The following is a 20,629-nucleotide window of genomic DNA, read 5'->3' on the forward strand; positions in this document are numbered from 1 at the left end:
CACACACCTTAAAATAGTTATCGTTTTTACTATCTGCATCCGCATGTGCGGATAGTAGATGTGGACAGTTAGTATCCGTCTACATGTACACCCATAGTACTTAAGCCATGTGAGACGCTTAGAATCGTTATATATAACTTTGTATATATATTAGATATAAAGGGAATGCGGATGCTATTCCGCATCCACATACCCTAAAATCGTTTTTGCTATCTGCATCCGCATGTGCAGATAGTGGATGTGGAAGGTTAATATCCGTCTGCATGTACACCCCTAATGCTTAAGTCATGTAAGACGCTTAGAATCGTTATATATAACTTTGTTCCATTTAAAATAACTGTCACGTTTACCTCAGTGGCCAACTCAAAATATTTTAGTGGTTCATGAGTCCAAATTGTAGCTTATGTGTAAGTGAAATTGGGGTGGTAGTTGCGGAAGGTAAAATGTAACATGCCCATAAATAAACAAGTAATACACTTCAAAACAAGAATAGACATTTATTATCACAAAATGAAAAGTCACACAAATAAGAGAATAACTATTAAGAGTACTAGCACTCAGTTTCCCTTAGATTTTTCTTAAATGTAGGAATCGAACTATTTTTTGCTTCCCTATTCAATAAACTCTATAATAGGTGCCCTTATCATTTATTTATACCATTTAAATATTCTTTAAATTAAATGATAAGGGAAAGAGAAACCATTTAAATATTATTTCAAATAAATTATAGAGGAAAGAGAGAGAAAATATAAAGCTTTTTTATATTATTTTAATGTTAAAGAGACCACTTTTACTTCCATAAATTTAGGGTTTAACTTTTGGTTCTTTAGTTTAGGTAGCAACAATTGAATCTGTTTCAAGTGGGACTTTTAAGATTTTTTTCTACATTTAAAAAATAAAACGATTCTTAAAAGAGCTGCTACTAATACTCTTAAGAAACTTTGATTAACAACCTTTATTGTATGATTAATATGGGAGAATAGATCAGTTTCAGATTTTGCCATATGTTGATGTTATCAAATGGAACCTTGAAAATGAGGAAGGTGCTATGGAATAAAAAGTTATCAATTTCAGTGAAAAAGTTTTGATCACTTTTATTCATTTAATTAGGAGTCAAAAAAAAAAAAAAAAAAATTAACACCAATTTTTCCTTGTAACAGTTATGGATTAGAGTGAAAATATCAAGTGTTTTATCCCCGAAATTTAAAGAAATTGTTGTTTTTTGCATTTTGAACAATCCAAGCCTTTTATTACATCAAACGGCCTGAAACATGCCACGTCATCATATTCAAAATTCAAATTAAGCAACCCGTTTTAACCACTTCTGCCAAAACTAAAAAAGTTTAAAACTGCACACCCTTTCTTCTTTCATCTAAAAATTGCACACCCTTTTGCCAACCTCCTCTATTTATATCATATATTCAATATAAAAAAATAACATCAAAACCACATCGTTTTATGCTGGTATCCTGGATAGAGAGATAGAGGGAACAAAAGAAAAAAAGATTCTTCTTTTCATTAAGATGGGATTTAATTTATCATTGACATCAACATAACCGAATTCCCACAGCAATTGAGAAACAAAAGAAGATAAAAGAGAGTTTTTACCCAGTTCCTATACCTTTTTAGTTACATTTAACTAAGGCCTTTTTACTTTTTAGTCATCAAAATTTCTCTAAGCCTGGACAAAAGCCACTTCTGAATACCAGGGTATCCCCCAATTGGATAGCAGGCAATGTGAGAGAGAGCAAGGCAAAATATCCGCGCAAGTGTCCACATTAGCAGAGATCACGAAACTGTTCGTCCATAACAAATAGATGCAATATAAAGATTCTTCTCCGCCCACTTCTCCTGCAAGACCCATCATACAGTAAGACTCCAGAAAGATCTTAAAAGATCATTACCAAAGATTAACTCAGGAGCTACTATGAATAAAAGTCACCTTTACATGTGAACTAGGGAAGGCAGATGTTCGAAGTGTCTCCTGCGTTTCATCTTCAGGCTTCCTTTTTGGAACACTAAGAACAAAGGCAGCTTGCTCACAAGTCGCAGCAGTTGCTGTGATTCGATATCCGCATTCCCACCGCCGACGAATACCTTCACTAGGGTAAAGGAAATCTAGTTCAACGACCTGAAATTTCATAATCATTTATGTGTTAGTTATCAATGCTTTTGAACCACACAACATTAACAAAAATTATTATTGAATCCATCATGACCTGGTCAGAAAATCCGGAACCACGAGACATAACAACTCCCCATTTGCTCCCTGAGGTGGCCATTGATGTAACATAGAAGCCCTCCTTCCATTTTTTGTTTATCCACTTATAAGGAAACGAATCACTAACTTTGTAAGACTGCTGCAAATATTGTGTACCTGGTTCAATTGATTACATGTCAGTCAAAACAAAACCAGATTAAGAACTTGGCCAGTTAAAACAACTGAATAAAATTTTACCCAGAAAACCTATCATATAAAGACTAACCTTTAGACATTACTACCAAGGAGCTCTCATTCATAGCTCCAGCTATAGCACTGATATAATAGTTCTTTTCCCATTGCTCCATTATCCATTCCTACAAGCACAGACCAGGGATACACATCAGGTACTTTAGTAAGATAGACAATGCGGTGGCAATGCCAAAAGTACAAAACAATTCATTCGATTAAGTTGACTGCTTCAAACTTATCAAGGATACGATCATGTTACCTTGTGAAGAAAAGATGGTGCGAGTTCATAAACTTGTGAAGTAAAACGAGTGCCTGCATCCATAATTATGGCCCACAGGTTCTGACATGAAGCTACACTGCTGATATATAAGCCGTCCTTGTTTCCTTTATCAATGTGCTGGGAAAGCCTTGTATCTGCCACATTATAGTGATATCTGTGATGGCAAGACAAAACAAACTTTAATCCTCACCAATCCTTTTTTTTTTTTTTTTGATAAGTAAAGTAAATTCATAAAAGAGCAGAGGGATGCAATCCCAGTGCATAGGAAGTATATAAAAGAACCCCTAAAGTATATAAAAAAAAAATAACAAACATTTCTCATCGTAACTTACCCAAAGTTAAGATTTTTCCTAAAGCCGATGTCTACACAAAGAACACCATTCTTGAGAGAGCCTTTAACTTTCCAAATATTCTTACAAGGAAAAGGCCAACTTACCAGAGTAAATAACACCTGATAGTAAGACTTCACTTCAAATAATTTCCTTTATGATAGTAAGACTTCACTTTAAATAATTTCCTTTATGAAGGAATCAAGAAAATTTTATCCTCACCTCCTTGCCTTACTCTTTGAGAAGACAACTCAAATAAAACAAGGACCACTTCCACCTCCCAATAATGCACTAGTCTTACTCAACAGTGTTAAATTCATAAACATTGCATTAAAATGTTTCTTACTTATTTGTTCTTCCTAAGGCAGTAATCAAACAAGTTGAGTAGACGCTTAGAGCTTTCCAAAGGAAGGGCAGTGACCTTAGCTTAGGTGGGGCCAAGGTTGCATGGGAGCAGGTTTGTCTTCCCAAAGATGACAAAGGGCTAGGCATCAAGAGTATGGAGCATTGGAATCGAGCTGCCATGATCAAACACTTGTGGCACATCTGTACTGATGGAGACCATTCAGTTTGGTCATATTGAGTGCACACGCACTTGAACAAAACCAGAATTTTTGGGAGATGAAAATACCGGGTGACTACTCCTGGGCTTGGAGAAAAATCCTCAAACTGAGACAAATTGCCCGAGAGAAGATTAGATACCAGGTTGGTGATGGTTCGTCCATTTCTTTATGGTACGATAATTGGCATCCTGTTGGCTCCCTCATTTGCAAATTTGGAGAAAGGATTATACGTATCTCGGGATTAGGGAAAGAAGCAAAGGTTGAGGCTATCGTTGAGGGTTCTGATTGGAGATGGCTGACTGCTCGATCCCCAGTATAGTTGGAGTTACAAAGAGCTACCCCCAATGATTTCAGGAATAGGATCCTCTCCATTTAGTTATAAATCAGGGGTATAGTTGTCTTTTCACATTTTCAGAAAATGTGAAAAGACAACTATACCCATACTTTATAACTAAATGGATCCTCTCCATTTCATTTGAAATGAAGAGGATCCAAATTCATGATTTCAGGCCCAATAGGGTAAGTAGGGACAGAGTGAAATGGGAGGAGATGACACTAATGGCAGGTTCACTGTAAAGAGTGCTTCTTCAAGGCAGTAGTGTCTGGTTGTAGTAGCATAGCCGTGGGTGGGCAATGCGATAGTCAGGGAGTTCAGGGTAAGCTCATCTTCTGTAATAGATGTATCTGCGCTTGTTCTTTCTTCCCCTGCCTTTGGTTGGGCAGTGCGCTATGTCGGTCTTTGGTCAATACAGTAAGCCAGGAAGGCGAGTAGTCGTAGGTGCGCTTGAGTGAGTGTGCCTGGTAGGAAGAAAAGGTCTGCTGGCAGTTCTGGTGGTGAGGGAGTAGGTTCGGGTGCCCTTCTTTCATTATAGTAGTAAAGAGTTGTTTTTTTTAAACAGATAGTAAGCCGAAGGCTAATATCTGAGGGTAAGCCTTTAGTGCGTAGGTGCGGAAGTGTGCCAATGCACAAAGCCGTAGTCCTTGTTGTCGGCGATGGCTTGTTAGGTGCAGTGCGTTGGCTCTGGTTCTCTTTCTGGGAAACGAGGGTATTAGCATCTCGATGCTGCTATTGATCAAATAACTTGCTTGTTCTTGGTTGGTTCATTGCTTCCCATTCTTTTCTTTTTGATCGTAGACCACCCTTTCTTCCCGATTCTTGGCATTTGAAGAATTGTCGTTGATATTGCTGTATTGGTACGTTGGTTTAGAGTTAGATCCCTTCGTTATGAGTAGTATTGTTTAGAAAGGAGTAACTGACAGACTATATCTGAGCTTTAGCTGCAAGGGACTGGTCTGGTAACGCGAATCTCTTAGTTTTTATGAAACTAGGTTCGCGCATGAATGCATAGCGAATCCGCTTTTGCTTTTGCATCTCGAATCAGGAATAGGGACATCCGGTCTTTGGTCGGCACGTACCTTTTTCTCTTCTTAGATCCATTCCCAACATTAGTCTGAGGTCGAATAGGTCAGATGTAACGAGATTGGCTGATTAAGTAGGGTCTTTCCATCGTCAATCCATTGTTTGCTTTGCTTGTTCGCTTCATCATTGGTATGCCTGCGACTTATTGGGTCAGATCTTTAGATAGTGTGCTCACCCAATTGAAAAACTAGAATTTAGTTGTTGTTGTTGCGCTTACGAACAAGTAAGGGATTGAGCTTTAGAAAGCTTTTATTAGTATTAGTAAAGCATTAATAGTATAAATTAGTAAAGGCTGCTTTAGACTAATTAATGCAAGCAACAGCGCAAAAGCATTAATTGTCTAAACTAATACTAATAAAGAAATGAATTATTATAACTTAGCGCTTGTGCGGCACTTATAAAAATAGGTTTCTTGCTCTTTACTAATAAAAGAGTTTGATTGCAGCAGTGGTTTTCTTGCTGAATTGAAGAATGAAAAGTGCCAACCCAAACTAGCTGGGGTTTTGGGGGTCACCTTGCAGCCCTTTACTCCAATCGAGTTGCAGTTGGCCTTGTTTCAGTCGAAGTACCCAGGACCCTATCTTTATAGTACCCACGCATCTTTACGATGAGCAATAATGAATAATTCCGACAATGATAATTTCAATAGCTGCTCCCCACACCAAAACCGCACCTTAGATCCATCTCCTACCTCATACCTCACAAATTTAGAGAAACCCTCCCAGCCCCTCATACATTTCCATGCTCCCACACCATAGGGCCCCCCAAACCTCCTTAGAACGCCAACCTCCCCTCAAACTTTCATATCCTCACCGATCCTAGGGTTTGTTTATCAAAGTTTCATAAAACTCTTCTCAATTTTCAAACATTGGAAAACATTTCTCAGACAATAGTTATCCAAACAGGTTTTCAGATGTAACTCTTATCACTAACACACTTTTCAAAATAAACCACAAAATACATTTCAATAAAAAAAAAAAAATTAAAAAAAAAAAAACAACAACTCTTCTCACATATTGCTCAAACCACATTCTTCATGGTCTCCATCATCCTCGTCAAATCCCTAAATCACCTCTAGATGGTGGCTTGAATAGTCCCACACACGCACATGACCATGCCATTTTAAACAATTTCTTATATTTGTCCATAAAAGATTTGCTACCTCTTAACTTCTGGAAAATGCTTAAATGTATTTTCATATTTTTGAAGAGAACTTTTAGATTTAAAGATTTAAAAAAAGTTAAAACATATGTTTTTCTCAAATTTTAAAGGTTGATCAAAGTTCTTTTTTCAAGATTTTTAATTCTCTCTCTCTCTCTCTCTCTCTCTCTCTCTCACACACACACCAATCCTAGGGTTTGTTTATCAAAGTTTCAAAAAACTCTTCTCAATTTTCAAACATTGGAAAACATTTCTCAGACAATAGTTATCCAAACAGGTTTTCAAATGTAACTCTTATCACTAACACACTTTTCAAAATAAACCACAAAATACATTTCAATAAAAAAATAAAAATAAAAAATAAATAAAAAAATTTCCCTTCTCACATATTGCTCAAACCACATTCTTCATGGTCTCCATCATCCTTGTCAAATCCCTAAATCACCTCTAGATGGTGGCTTGAATAGTCCCACACGCACATGACCATGCCATTTTAAACAATTTCTTATATTTGTCCATAAAAGCTTTGCTACCTCTTAACTTCTGGAAAATGCTTAAATGTATTTTCATATTTTTGAAGAGAACTTTTAGAATTAAAGATTTTAAAAAAGTTAAAACATATGTTTTTCCCTCCCTCCCTCCCTTTAGATTTAAAGATTTAAAAAAAGTTAAAACATATGTTTTTCCCTCCCTCCCTCCCTCCCTCCCTCCCTCCCTGCTCGGATGTCGTTCCACTCGTTTCCGCAAAGGTTCTTGGGCGGTGGGTTCTCTAATAGCGCTCTGTAGGTAAGGATGCTTTCCCCGTAAGGGTTGCCGTCCACGGTTGGAGATGGAGAGCCGGTTCTTTGTAGAGAGCCTTCCGTTTTTCGGTGGTAAAAGGGTCAACAGTGCTTCGGGTGGAGGAAAAGAGGAAATTGTTCTCAGGGTTTGTTGTTTTGGGGTTGAGATGCACTGCTTGGTTGCTATTGATGGTGGAAGAGGTTTTGGGAAATCCCGGAATCAAGGATTTCGTCAAATCTTTTAGGAAGGGGTCTAAGGCAACAATCACTCGATAAGGTGAGCATAGGTCTGGTCGCTTCTTGGAGGTAGCGGTTTACGCCGTGGGAGGTCTGACAGGGCTGATTTTGTTTCCTGAAGGTCACGATGGGCAAGGTTGGAGCTGTGTTTCTGGGGAGCTGAGCAAAGCTCTGGCCTTTCTTGTAGTTACGGATGGGTCTCTGTCTTATGGTGGTCCTTCGGCGGGATTTAAGCTGGATAAGGAAACAGGTCTTCCGTCGTTCGCGAAGGTGGTGCGCTCGACAGCAACCGTCTCTGTCATGGGTTGCCGGCCTCTGGGTCAGACTTCAAGTTCACAGGGTGCGGCAAAGGTTGTAGACACAAGGCCGGTGGCGAATTGGTGCGAGTTGGGGAAGATTTAGCTACTGGGTTGGGAGACGAAGGTGTTTCGACAAGCAGTGGATTGCTCTGCTTTGGAGAAGCAAGCGTTTGGTCTACTGGGTAAGGACCTTTGTATTGTTGATCGATTCAGTTCTTGAGATATCGGCAGTAGAACGACTTGCGTGTCTAGGGTTGCAGGTGGTGAGGTTGGCGCTTCATTGCAGGGGGATGGCGTGTCTGGTGCGTTGAGTCAGATTCTAGAGCTTCTTGAACACTTCTGCAATGCGTTAGTTTGGGCTTGTGGGTTTTCAAAGAGTTTAGGCTCTAAGTCCTCTATTGGGCTTAAATGTAGGGTGGGTTCTGTGGTGGGTCGGGTGATTAAGAGGTATAAGGCTGCTCTCAGAGGGTCCCGATTTTGGGTTGGGGCAAATGTGCTTAAGCCCAATGCCAAGAGGGATGCTGTGGGGTCGGGTCCTTAGGTTTCTGGAGTGGATGTGGGGAGGGTCTTGAGTTCAGGTTTGGGCCCATGTCTTGGATTTGATCAATCCTCTCTCCTCCCGGAGGCGTCGTCCTCGACGGCAGTTCCAGGTCCCCCCTCTAGCCTTGTCCAGTTGTTCTCTGGATTGGATCCTTCTCCGGCGTCTTCTAGGTGGACCCTTTTGCTCCGGCGTTGTTTGTGCACGTATCTCCGGTGTTGCCTACTCAACCCCTTGCTTTGGTTCGGTAGGATGGGTTTCGATTTAAGACTTCCTTGCTTGCTACACAGGCAACGTCGGTGGCTACCATCTCACTGCTTCTGTCTGAGCCTCTGTTTTTGCACCTGCGCAAGCTTAAGGTTTTGAATGCTTTTAGCCTCTGTTCTCCATCATTTGCTGGGTTCATCTCTTCAAGTAAGGATGGTCTTTGCGATGGGTTTGCTTCGGAGTTGACGGTGGTTGATGCTTTTTTTTCAATCCTTGTCTGTCTCGGTGAGATCAGATGTTTCCATTGGGTGCCTCTCACCAACTCTTCAGCCTTCTATTTCGGTGTCGATAGTAGGTAGTGCCTCATTTTCTATGGCGTATACATCGAAGGTCATTCATCACGAAGCTATGGCATCTTCGAGTCATATTGATTGGAATTGTGGGATTGATTCGGGTGAGGAGGAAGATCTTGTTTGGGCTGAGGAGGGAGAGATTACCCGTGGGAGGGTGAGGAAGTCTTCCCCCAGGCTCATAAGGAGGGGGACGATGCAACTGTTGCTATGTTTCTATGGTTCTTGTATCCTCGTTCTTTTTTCTTTCTTTTGTTTGGTATCTTTGTGTATACTTCTAGTGTACTTTAAAGGCGCCTTACGCTTTCTATAAAATGCTCTTACTTATAAAAAAAAATGTTTTGAAAACACATGCTCTTTTCCGAGTGTGGAGACATGCCTACTTTTTTTTTTTTTTAATTTATTTTTTTATATAAGCAATAAACTGGTCTTATTAAAAGCGTAAGGCGCTCCTAAGTACACCGGAAGTATACAAAATAAAGCACTTAGCTAGAAAGTGAAAAAGAAACAGCCCAAAAAAAGAAAGAAACCCTCAAAACCAAAAGCCTTCAAACCCGAACCAAAACTCACAAAAAGCACTCAAAGCAACAAAAGAAAAGCCCAACCAAACCCACAAGGACCTACCCTAAAACCCAAAACCCACAAGGAGCACTCAATGCTACAGAACCTGAGCCTTTCCTTTCCTACTCCTAAAGGGCACGCTTGCATCGCCGTAGTTGATAGAGCTCTTTAGATTCAACATCTCTCTCCTCCCTTTAATCTTAAGACGCTTACCCTTATTAACCCGATGGAAATGTATCTTCATCCTCAACACCATTTGACACCCAATCCAAGGGCATGTCGGGAGGATAGACACCCAAGGGGTAAGGAGAGTCTCCTTCCTCCCCAACCCAACCCTCATCCCCCTGATCCCACACAACAATCTCCCCAGACGGGCCAAAACCTACCGGCCACTTCTAAGATTGTATCAAGCCATCTGATCTGAATTTCACATCTTTATCAGCGATCGAAGAAGCGCAACCACTCAAGGGGGAGGGAACACTCGGGAGGAGGAATCCACGCCGAAGAAAGCTAGACGGAGGAGACTTACCCACTCCCCCACCTGGCTTCGGAGAGGACTGGACGACGGTCCCGCCCAAGGCCTAAGAAGAAGCAACCAAAAACAGCATCGTCGGAGCACTGAGAGCTGTCACCCCCTCATCAAACAAAGAACAATCCATCTGAATAGATTTTGCCTTCGATCTCCGGCGATATCTCAAGACCGATTTGGACTCGAACGGGTAGATGGGAGCCCCACTCTCCAACATCACTGAAAGAAAAAAGCAAACCCTTTCTCCCAACGCAGCCGCCCCTTTATAAAAATATAAATAAAAAACCCACACATGAGGCTAGCTTCCTCGAGGTGAAGGCTGCCCTTTCACTCCCACCTCCAGTCTCCAATAATTTTTTTGTTTTGACTTTTTTTTTAGTGCAAATTTTATAAATAATAGTGTAAGGCGCCCCTAATACACACAGAGTATACGAGAAACAAATGCCTCAACACCAACCTGTCCCAAGCAAAACCAACGAGAAACCCAAAACCAAAGAAACAGTTGAAGCCCCCGTCGAACACCCAAACCAGGCCCGAAAACACCCCAACCCAACAAACCCCCCGAAACCCACCAGAAACCCCAAAAACCCTCCCAAAAAAAACACCAAATAAACCCAAAACCCATGAGAAACACCCAAAACCCAAGCCGACGGAAGCCGAAAAAGACCAAACCCAAAATACAAAGGAAATGCCAGAAATAAAGGGAACATGCCAGAGGTACCAAAAAAAAAAAAAAAAGCGATGGCACGTGGCGCCATGTGTGTCGAAGCGGCGCAAGCTCAGCTGGAGAAGCCAACGAAAAGGCACGAAAACAGCCGGAGAAGCCATTGGAGAGGCACGTGCGCGGTGAAAAGGACCCAGACACCGTAGATCTAACCCCAAAGCTTCAAACACTCCCCAAGTCACGCACGTCGGAACGAAGCGTGGTAGCCACCCGCAGTTGCGCCGACAACGGAGAAGAGCCGGAACACGATGAAGAGACCCCCGGTGAGGCATGTGCACAACCAAGGCAGGAGATTCAAGAGAGCAAGAGACTTGAGGAGAGACGTGATCCCCCAAACACCAAGCATCAAGAGTCAATTCCATACAAGTCTCTTCAATTGGTCTTTCTTTGCACCTTTCCCGCAGTAGACTAGCGTGAGCCTCATCTCAATCAAGAACTTGAACTTCATTTCACCCTCCAAATCATGGGTCCCACGGCAAAAATGCTTTTGTACTAAACTCGCTCCTACTTCAATTGTTATTCTTTACATATTTCATGTAATAGTGCTAAGTCATGGGCCCCATGTCTTCCTCTTTTGTTTTTATTTCCTTTGATTTGTCTTATTTTGCTTTTCTTTTTATTTTTGTAATCCTAATAAATCATTGCATTAATATATATTTAAGCTCAAACCTAATAATTGAACAATATTTTACAATGAAATATAAAATGTAAGAATTAAATCATAATAAAGTATGATAATGCTTATTTTAATCCAGAAAAATATACAAATTTAAGCTATTATCACATGTGCACGGAGAGGAGGACCCAAACACCGTAGATCTACAACCAAGATGCCAAAAAACCAAACAGCCACGCAACACCAGCGCGGCGGCCACCCACTAAAGCAACGTCAACGATTAAGACAGGAACAAGCCGGCGAGGACTCAGGTTGGGCGCGTGTGCGGAGATGACCCAACCACCGTAGATCTACTCCCAAGATGAAGAAAAACCCAAAACTAAAAGACCAAAAAGAAGAAAGAACACTAGAGGACCTAGACTAGAAGGGAACCGAATGTGGATGAGGGAGGGAGGAGAGCCTCACCTCCCTCCCCACCAAACATTCTCAGAAAAGAGAACCAAGGGTTTTGTTGAGAGGGAGACGAGGGAGAGGGGTGAGAGGAGTCATGTATTTTTTGGGTGCAACCCTAAATTTTTTGTTTTTCTTATGTTGTGAAAACGCTTCTCAATTTTTTGCTTCTCAAAAACACTTCATTTTACCAAACGAATCTTCTTCTGTAGACCCCACAAACAACATTTTCAAATGTGACCCCCACCAAAACATTTCTCAATTTTCATGTTTTTAAAAACACTTTTCTTTCTTCTGTAGACCCCACAAACAACATTTTCAAATGTGACCCCCACCAAAACATTTCTCAATTTTCATGTTTTTAAAAACACTTTTCTTTCTTCTTTTTTTTTTTTTTTTTGATAAGTAGTCTAGATATCATTAAAAGTATAAGGCACCCCCAAGTATATAGGAAGTATACAAGAGAAAACTTCTAGCTAGAAGAAGGAAAAAGAACAAGAAAATCACGAAAACTTAGGGCCAAAGGAGAAATATAAGCAATTGTCCACATATAAAGAGTACTGAAGAAAAAATACTTAAGCTCCTCTTGCGATCTCCAAAACTCCTATAATTCATTTCCCTAAAATACACCATAAAATACAAGGCACCATTTTTCCACAACACCACTATGAGTACTACCAATAGTCCGCCAACATGCACACAAGTCAATAACTCATATAGGCATAACCCAAGAAAGCCCAAAGCAACCGAAGAAAGCATTCCACAAGGCACACAACGCCTCACAATAGAGAAGAAGATAATCCACAGACTCCTCATTTCTTTTGTAGATGCAGCACCTATCAATCACTATGACATGCCGCTTCCTAAGATTGTCCATGATAAAAATCTTTTCTAGGGCCGCCGACAAAGCAAAAAAAGTCGCACTTAAGGAAGCCTTAATCTGCCAAATACACTCCCAAGGAAAAAGAGAGCCTTCCCTACAACCCAGGATACTGTAGAATTACTCGGATGAAAGCATTCCACAACTTGGAGATAATCTTTCCCAGCACTGTCTTCAGCCTGTTTGCTAGAATCTTACCAATAATTTTGTAAATACCACTCACTAGACTAATGGGGCGAAAGTCAATGGGATCAACAACCCTTGGAATCTTCAGGATGAGGCCGATGAAGTAACAACCAAAGTAAACTCCCCAACACACTTGTCAATCTTTTTCACTACCCTTCTATCCCGCATAATCAAAATGCCACATGAAAGCTGCTCTAGAGTCCAAACAACACCAGTCAACATGATTGCAACCCCACAAACTTCACACAACACTACATGACATAACCTCAAGCTTCGTTTCATAAAATCAAACAATGTTAAACTTCCACTCTCTAAGAAGGTTCCTCACCCTTAAACATTTATTCCCCTCATTCAACCCTCTTACGTTCCAGGGTAACTACTTAGGCTTCATTAAGAACTGAAAACCCCCTTTCTTTTCATTTTCCACGGCTTGAACTCTCTCCTTTGGGATCATAAATAATGGAGCACTACAATCTTTTTAACTCCCTACTACCTTTGTTACCGTGTTTAGAAGAGGAGGACGAAACCTTATGACTGCAGCTTGCTTCAATAACTGTCAAGAGAGCCATAAACTCCTTCTCAAAACCCACACAAGAAGCCCCAACACGATGGATTTCCTTCACTCTTTGCAAAACCCAATCTAAGTACTCAAACCCTGAGCAACCAATTTTCCCCAACACAGCTGAGGAATAGGAGCTTAGGGGAGTGCAAACCAAGCCTTCCTATTGACAAGTAACATGTCCCCGCACAGTGTCGTGTCCCCCACCCCACCACAACCCAGCTCCATCCTTGCCAATGCAAAAAGCGCATATCCTTCCCCTTTAATACCAATTAACATAAACCTCCCACACAAAACCCGAAGAACCAAAAACCGACGGCTCAAATGACAGTGAAGGATATAAACTCCCCTTAAAAAATTGCAAGATCTGCTCCCCCAATAGATCTTAGCCAGCAACCACCAGCAGACCTAGAGTTGGTAGCCTCAGTACCCACGGTAACACCAGAAACAACCTCAAGACCGTTTGGAACGAACCTGCAAACAGCCAACGAAGTCTTTGTAGATTGAGGAAAGGGTTGCAGAGGAGTTACCAAGTGCCGCACCTTAGACCCAAAATCACCAGCAAAGTCTAAAGTGTTCTGGTAGCATAGCAATGGCTCGGCTTCACCTCTGGCGAACTTTGCAAGGCTCACTATGTCCCCTCCACAAGGAATGACATCTACAAAACCACCCCAGATTGAATAGGCACAGACCCAAAAATAGAAATGCCGGCAAAAGAGCTCCCTGACGATGGTTGAGGACCATCGGCCGCAACGACAGGACACTTCGCTGTTCGTTCTTCAAGATGACCAAAACTATTATCTGTCGTGCCCGGGCCCAAATTGAGCCTCCCCTCCTCTTGCAAAGAATGAGGACCAACGGCCACGTTGAACTTTGCTGCCAGTCCTTCAAGTTGACCCAAACTCACACCCATCGTGCCCCATCCCGAAACAAATCGCCCAGAAGTCTAAGGCCTAACACCAGTTTTGTTACTCCACTTTAATAATTTTGGTTTGGCCTTTAGAGGAAACTCAGACCATGAGCCCATCAAGGCCTTCCCCTTCAGGTTACGAGCCACATGGGCCACTGAAGGTTTGGATTGGCCTGCTTTAGTTGCAGGCTTCGGCTCAACACTGGCAAAACTAAGTTTTCGAACATTTGAGCCCAAGCCCAAATCCAGCCAGACTAAACAGCTAGCCATGTCCTGATATATGCACTGCAGCTTATCACTGACGGAGCAAAGTTAAAGATTTTCACCCAAACTACCTCTGCCCATTCTCGGATAAACACCGCCAGCTGAAAATATGGGATTATCTCCAAACTCAGACGCTACCAATTTAGTCAATCCCATGTACACTCGACTCCTAACCAGGAACTAATCATGATTCCCATTTGATAAGTGTACCAAGACTACAGGATATATCCATCACCTTGTTATTTTCCTAAGTAGGTACTCTGACTACAGAGTAAAAGGATGCCAAGCAGCAAATTTGCCTTTCTTCATTCCCCTCAAAAACTCTTTTCAAAACCCCAAACCCAAAATACCTTTCAAAAGCTTTACCAAACAGACCTCTAATTGTTTCACAAAATTAAAATGTGAAGATAATAATGAATGACGCATTATGCATGACTAGGGCATATTGTTGCTTCATAGGTTGACAACCATCGTAGATGCTAATCACAAAAAACAAATAAAATAATGACAACAAGATAACGCATAATGCATTATACGTGAGCAGGGCAAAGGTATACACCTTTGCTTCATAGGTCGACGAGCATTGTAAACACTAATCCACTGTGTAGCTGGCATGCCCAATCGAACCTTCTTCTTCGGCTGTCCATCATCTTCTTCCTCCTCCATTGCCAACCGGGCTCTCTTATGACCAATAAGCTTCACAAGATGTAAAGTACAACTTACAAACAGTCATTATCACCTTCAAACATTGGATTAATAAACACCAGCTCAAGAGTGAACCACTAACAAACAAAAAGGGAGACCATCATTACCTTCTGTGCGCCCTCTGTGTTGATTGGCCTGATATCTATATTTGGACAGATAATTCCATCAAACAGCGAAATATATCTTGCATAATTGGGTTCTTCATCAAACCTCAAGTTCACCACATGTTCAACAAAGTCTCTGAAAGGTAGTGGACAGCAGATACACAAGATATCTGGAGATGTTGCCATTTTCTTCTTGCAAACAAAGAACCCTTTATTCTCCCCCTGCAAACGCCATCATGTTAAAAAATTATATGCTAATCAAACAAAAACTTTTATTACAGGTCAAAAAGGACAAACCTGGTACCCTTGCCAAGGCAAACGACCTCGAAGAAGGAAAACGAGTGTATATGCAAGAGATTCTAGATCATCTCTCCTGCTACCAGTTCTACCTAAATGAGCATGCACACTAGCATAACGCACTGTTCCCCTGTAAACCCAGAAGATAATGAGTCACGAAGCAACAATTATATATGGGGAAAAAAAAACTAAAGGTCCAAGGTAAAGCAAGCTACATAAAGATTTTGCATATTGCTATGCAGATACAATCACTGTTGTTGTACCTGAAAACATCTGGTCTCTGGTCATATTCAACATGCATGCCAGTTGTAGTATCCCTCCATCTAGTAGCTGTCAGCCAAAGCAGGAAATAAAACAATAAGTATGGGTAGACTACTGTACAATGAGTACTCAACATCATAATAGCATCATTGAGAAATTACCTAATCCAAGATCAACTAGGAACAGTTTTTTCTCGTCGGGAGTCCCTGGAGGACCAAGCAGAAAATTTTCTGGCTTTACATCCCCGTGCACAAATCTGTCGAAATAAAAATGCATGCATCATCCCTCCACAACAGTGGAAACACCATAATGGACAACAGACCAAACTGTTTCTGGATCAATAACCTCCAACTTAGCACATACAGAACAAAAAAGGACAAAAAAGGACCCCGCATGTACAGAGTTGGGGTGGGACGAGTCGGGTTTGACAATGAATCAAAACTTCAACAAAAACTTAAGCCTGGTGGAAGCAGGAAAAAAAAATCTTACCCTCGTGAGTGCATCTTCTCCAAAATGGATATTGCTTCGATGGCAATACATGCAACCATTTCAGTGGACATTCTGAAATTAATGAATTTCTTTAATAACACAATTGAAATGATAATGTATTTTAGAAAAAAAAAAAAAAAAAAAAGAGTATGAACTTAAAGAGTCAATTTCATTAAACTCACGTATGAGAGTTATTATTCCAAACATCCCACAAGCTTGGACCCAGTATATCCATGACCTGCACACAATACAGTTTTCTGTCAAAAAGCCATTCTAAGACCAGGCAATGGCAGACGGAAAAAGTATCGCACTAAAGCTTTCAAAAGTCAGAATCAGCAAGATAAAGCAAATGATAGCATACCATGACATAATAGTCACCCTGACGGCCCTTATAATGTAAACGTGGTACTCCATGACTACCACCAAGAGTGCTATACAAGTACAAAGAGTAAGTAATAGATTCACAAATATTATCAAAATCAAAAAACGTAAGACATTGATAGAAATAACCACTCACTTGTACACTTGCCACTCATACGGTGGTCCATAGTTACATCCTTTGCTACTTCGATGTTCAAATTTTAACGCCACCTATTTCACAAATGCAACATAATTTATGCCAAAAAACAAAAAACACAAAATAACAAAAGACTGAATGAATTCAAAACATCCAACAGTGACAACAAAAATCAAATGGCATACCTCCACAGCTCCAGGGCCAGTAGTTCTCTCATTTGTATTTAAATGAGAAACACGCCGACCAACATATACTTGTCCAAAGCCACCCTTGCCCAACTTTCTTTCTATTCTGTACATCGGGGAACCACCAACCTGAACCTGCAGCAATAAAGCCAAGGAATCAAGTCATCACAATGAACAAATACATACAAACACACACACACACACTCATATGTATATATTTTACAGGACAGCTACTGCAATTCCTATGGCCACAAATCAGATACAAAACCCAAATCTAGTACATAAGTTTTATCAATTTTAGGGAACTATTCAGTATCCACACTTTTCTATTCTATCTTCAAAATGGAACCACACTGCCCCCTCACACAATGGGAACAGACAATAGTAGAACACTGATGTTACATCGTTCTAAGGCTGTTATGTTTAATCTCCAACTCATAAAATCACAGTCCTCACTCCTAGAAGTCACATCTTTATCCAAATTGCATTAAAGAATCATTTATAGTTAATTATGTTCAATAACACCAGGAAGCTGAACTCTCTCCTCTCTCTTCTCTCTCGTCTCCCTCTCAACAAAAAAAACCCTAGGTTTTCTCTTTGTTTCGTCTTGTGAGGAGAGGAGAACCTCCCTCCTCTCCTCCTCTTCCGGTTCCAGGCTAGGTCCTCTAGTGTTTTTCTTCTTCTTTTTGGTCTTTTTGTTTTGGGTTTCTCTTCTTCTTCTTCGATGGTTGGGTCTTCTCCAGCAGGCTTGCACCCCGCCTGAGGCCTCGCGGCTTGTTCCGAACTCACTGTCGACGTCGCTTATGTGGATGGCCGCCACGCCGTTGTGCGTGGCCAATTGTTTCCTTTGAATCTACGGAGTTTGGGACCTCCTCCCCGTGCACGCGCCTCACCAGGTGAATCATCGTTGTGTTCCGGCTCCAACCCGCCGCCGACGCAGCTGTGGGTGGCCGCCACACACCGTCCCAGCGCGTGTGGCTGAGGGAGTTTTTTGAATCTTGGGAGTTAGATCTACGGTATATGGGAGCTCTTCACCGCGCACGAGCCTCTCCGGTGGATTCTCCGGCAGTTTCCGTGCAGCCCGATGGTTTCTCCGGCTGGTTTTGTGCCGCGCCGCCGTCCGTAGTTTTTTTTTATTATTTCCCTTGTATTTTTGGCTTTTCCTTTATATTTTGGGTTTTTTTTTGCTCGGGTTTTGGGTATCTCTTGAGTTTCGGGTTTTTTTTTTTGGGAGGGTTGATCGGGGTTTTTTGTGGGTCTTGGGGGGTTTGTTGGGTTGGGTAGCTTTCGAGGCAAGTTTGGGTGTTCGATTGGGGGTTTCTATTTTTTTTTTTTGGGGGGGGGGATGGGGGTGTCTACTGTATTTTGGGGGTTTGTTGGGGGTTTGTTGGGGGTTTTACTGTATTTTGGGTTTGATGTGGGTTTTTGGTGTTATGGGCTAGCTAGGTTGTTCATGTGTATACAACCCTATCTACTTAGGGATACCTTGCGCTTTTTTAATAAAATTTTCTTACTTATCAAAAAAAAAAAAAACCAGGATACTTGAATTAGTAGAATCCAATCGCTAATATGCACTTACTAAGATTCCAATTTGCTCCTGCACTTTTTGGATGACGCCAATAAATCTGACTAAGTAAAACAGATACCGGTTCCTGTTAAGCATATATCTTAACTTTTCTAGAAAATATCCTCAAAATGCTTTAAATGCTATTAGTAATTCATTGTCATTATTTGTTGCTCTTCTCCCGGATTCAGTAAAATGGCACCCATCTAGGGAAAGCAATCCAAAGAGACACAACCAAACATGATTAACAGATGGGAATATTATCACACATGTTTATCATACTAACAAGTGTCAAGATAGAAAAACAAAACAAATAACATATATGCACCATTGCTACAGTACCTAAACACTCCATATTCTTAAATAGTCCAAAAATGAACTTGAAACAGGCATAAATGCTGTTAGTTAATCCTCACAATTTTCGGCAGATATCGAGATGCAAAAGTTGATGTCATATAACAAATTCATAAAAACACTCTTACTTCGAATGAAATAGTTCAAAAAACATATTTTCGACAGCCAAATGCAATTACAACAATATTCTCAACTAAGTAGTCTTGTATGACAATAAACTATTGGATAAAGTCATATGACATCAAAACTTTCCTTTCGAATCACACCATGGTAAAAAACCATTCACATGAAAGCATTCTTCATTTGAAACCCTACGTTTTAGAAATTCAAAGGAAACACAAACGTGAAAACCATACACGGTCCGAGGCTACCATCAAAACCCAAAATTTAGATTACCACTAAATATCCCTTTGGAATGAGGTAACTCCCTGCTCACCCTTACTACTCAAAACAACAAAACCATCAAAGTCCTGAAACAGCTTACAAAATTCCCAGTTGCAGTTATACACATTGGATCAAGAAATTAACTTTCTTTTTCACTTGATACTCGTGACAAACCCCAACAATCTCACACCCCTACCTTCCCATATACAATAAACCACACATAATGAAAATCCAATCCAAGAAGCTGACAATCGAAACCTAGCGAGCAATCAATTTAACATCGCACTCAACAAAACCCAAAAAAATCAACAATGTAAAAATTATAAATAAAGAAAAAAAAAAAAAAAAAAAAAAAGAAGCCCAAACCTGCTCAGGGAGCGGAGCGGTGCTTCCTTCGTCTTCGCCGGCGGGAGCCTTGTCATTGCTCTTCCCCCGACTAACGTAATCATCCATCTGCTTCTCACCTACTTCCTCCCTCTCCGCCCCACCACCTTCCTCCAATCCCCGATTCTCTTCCTCCTCCTCCTCTGCCGCCTCCGCCGCAACAACTATGTTCTCATCGACCCCTCTCAGCCCTTTATTTTTATCGTTGTTGTTATTGTTATTGTTGTTTGCTGCTGCTGCGGCCGCACGCCTTCGCCGCGTCCTCGTCGCAATACCCTCACCCACTTCGATCGGCTTCGGCTGCTGCTTCGCTGCTGCCCGGCCCCTGCGCGCTCCGCTACGCAGTACCGGCATCGTTCATCCATCGTAGCTCATCCTCCGCGTGGAAACGAGAAAAGCTCGAAACTCTCTCTCTCTCTCTCACACAACACACACACGCATAGTCTCGCTCTATTCCTCTTGAAAATCAAAGCCACTGGACGAATCCCAATAAAACCACGCCAAAAGCCCTGTAAGAAGAATCGGATTGACGCAGCGGAATCGAACAAATAACGTGCGAAAGTCCGCACCTTTTAGCCGCAAACTCGAGCAGTCAGAGATTCGGAGAGCGGGAGATCGCAGTCTCGCAGCAGATAAATCAGAGTTTCGGACAGATCGGAAGGGTAGAGACAGAGACAAACAATAGGACTTGGATTGAGAACTCGGTGTACTTTCGCACAGAGAGAGAGAGAGAGAGAGAAAGAGAGAGCGAAAGCGAAAGCGAAAGAGAGGGGTATTATTGTTTGTATAAAATGAACCTTTGTTTATTTGGAAAAATATTAGGATTTGGGAATTTGAGGTTTATTGCGTGGGTGAGTGCCGGCTGTTCATGGGATGGGAGTGGACGGTGAGATTGGCGTTCCGGGGAATTTTTAATTTTCTCGAGAAATTAGATTAGAACCAAAAACCGGTGAAATTACGGGAAAGCGCTTGGGTTGGTATATTCCACGCGGTGCTGCGACAGTGCGACGTACGGGTGGTAAGGTTAATGTGCGTTCGAGTATTGGAACTTGGAAGGAATATGGAGTAAAGAATCTGAACCGCAACCGCAA

The 20,629-nt window shown here is 41.3% G+C and overlaps 1 protein-coding gene across 1 annotated transcript; it reads right to left on the reverse strand.

The window, feature by feature from the left end:
* Positions 1-1,482: 1,482 nt before the first annotated feature.
* On the reverse strand, positions 1,483-20,313 carry LOC133862736 (casein kinase 1-like protein HD16). The gene is made up of 16 exons (XM_062298585.1): positions 19,521-20,313; positions 16,853-16,987; positions 16,668-16,741; positions 16,512-16,581; positions 16,333-16,388; positions 16,151-16,222; positions 15,823-15,917; positions 15,664-15,730; positions 15,401-15,530; positions 15,107-15,325; positions 14,854-14,990; positions 2,712-2,886; positions 2,487-2,577; positions 2,220-2,377; positions 1,943-2,131; positions 1,483-1,851 (listed from the first exon to the last, which is right to left on the reverse strand). Exons 1-16 carry the CDS (start codon positions 19,890-19,892, stop codon positions 1,789-1,791), a joined length of 2,103 nt encoding a protein of 700 aa, XP_062154569.1. The 5' UTR covers positions 19,893-20,313; the 3' UTR covers positions 1,483-1,788.
* Positions 20,314-20,629: the final 316 nt, after the last annotated feature.

The sequence above is a fragment of the Alnus glutinosa genome, chromosome 3 (genome assembly GCF_958979055.1).
Source record: "Alnus glutinosa chromosome 3, dhAlnGlut1.1, whole genome shotgun sequence".
Lineage (NCBI taxonomy): Eukaryota > Viridiplantae > Streptophyta > Magnoliopsida > Fagales > Betulaceae > Alnus > Alnus glutinosa.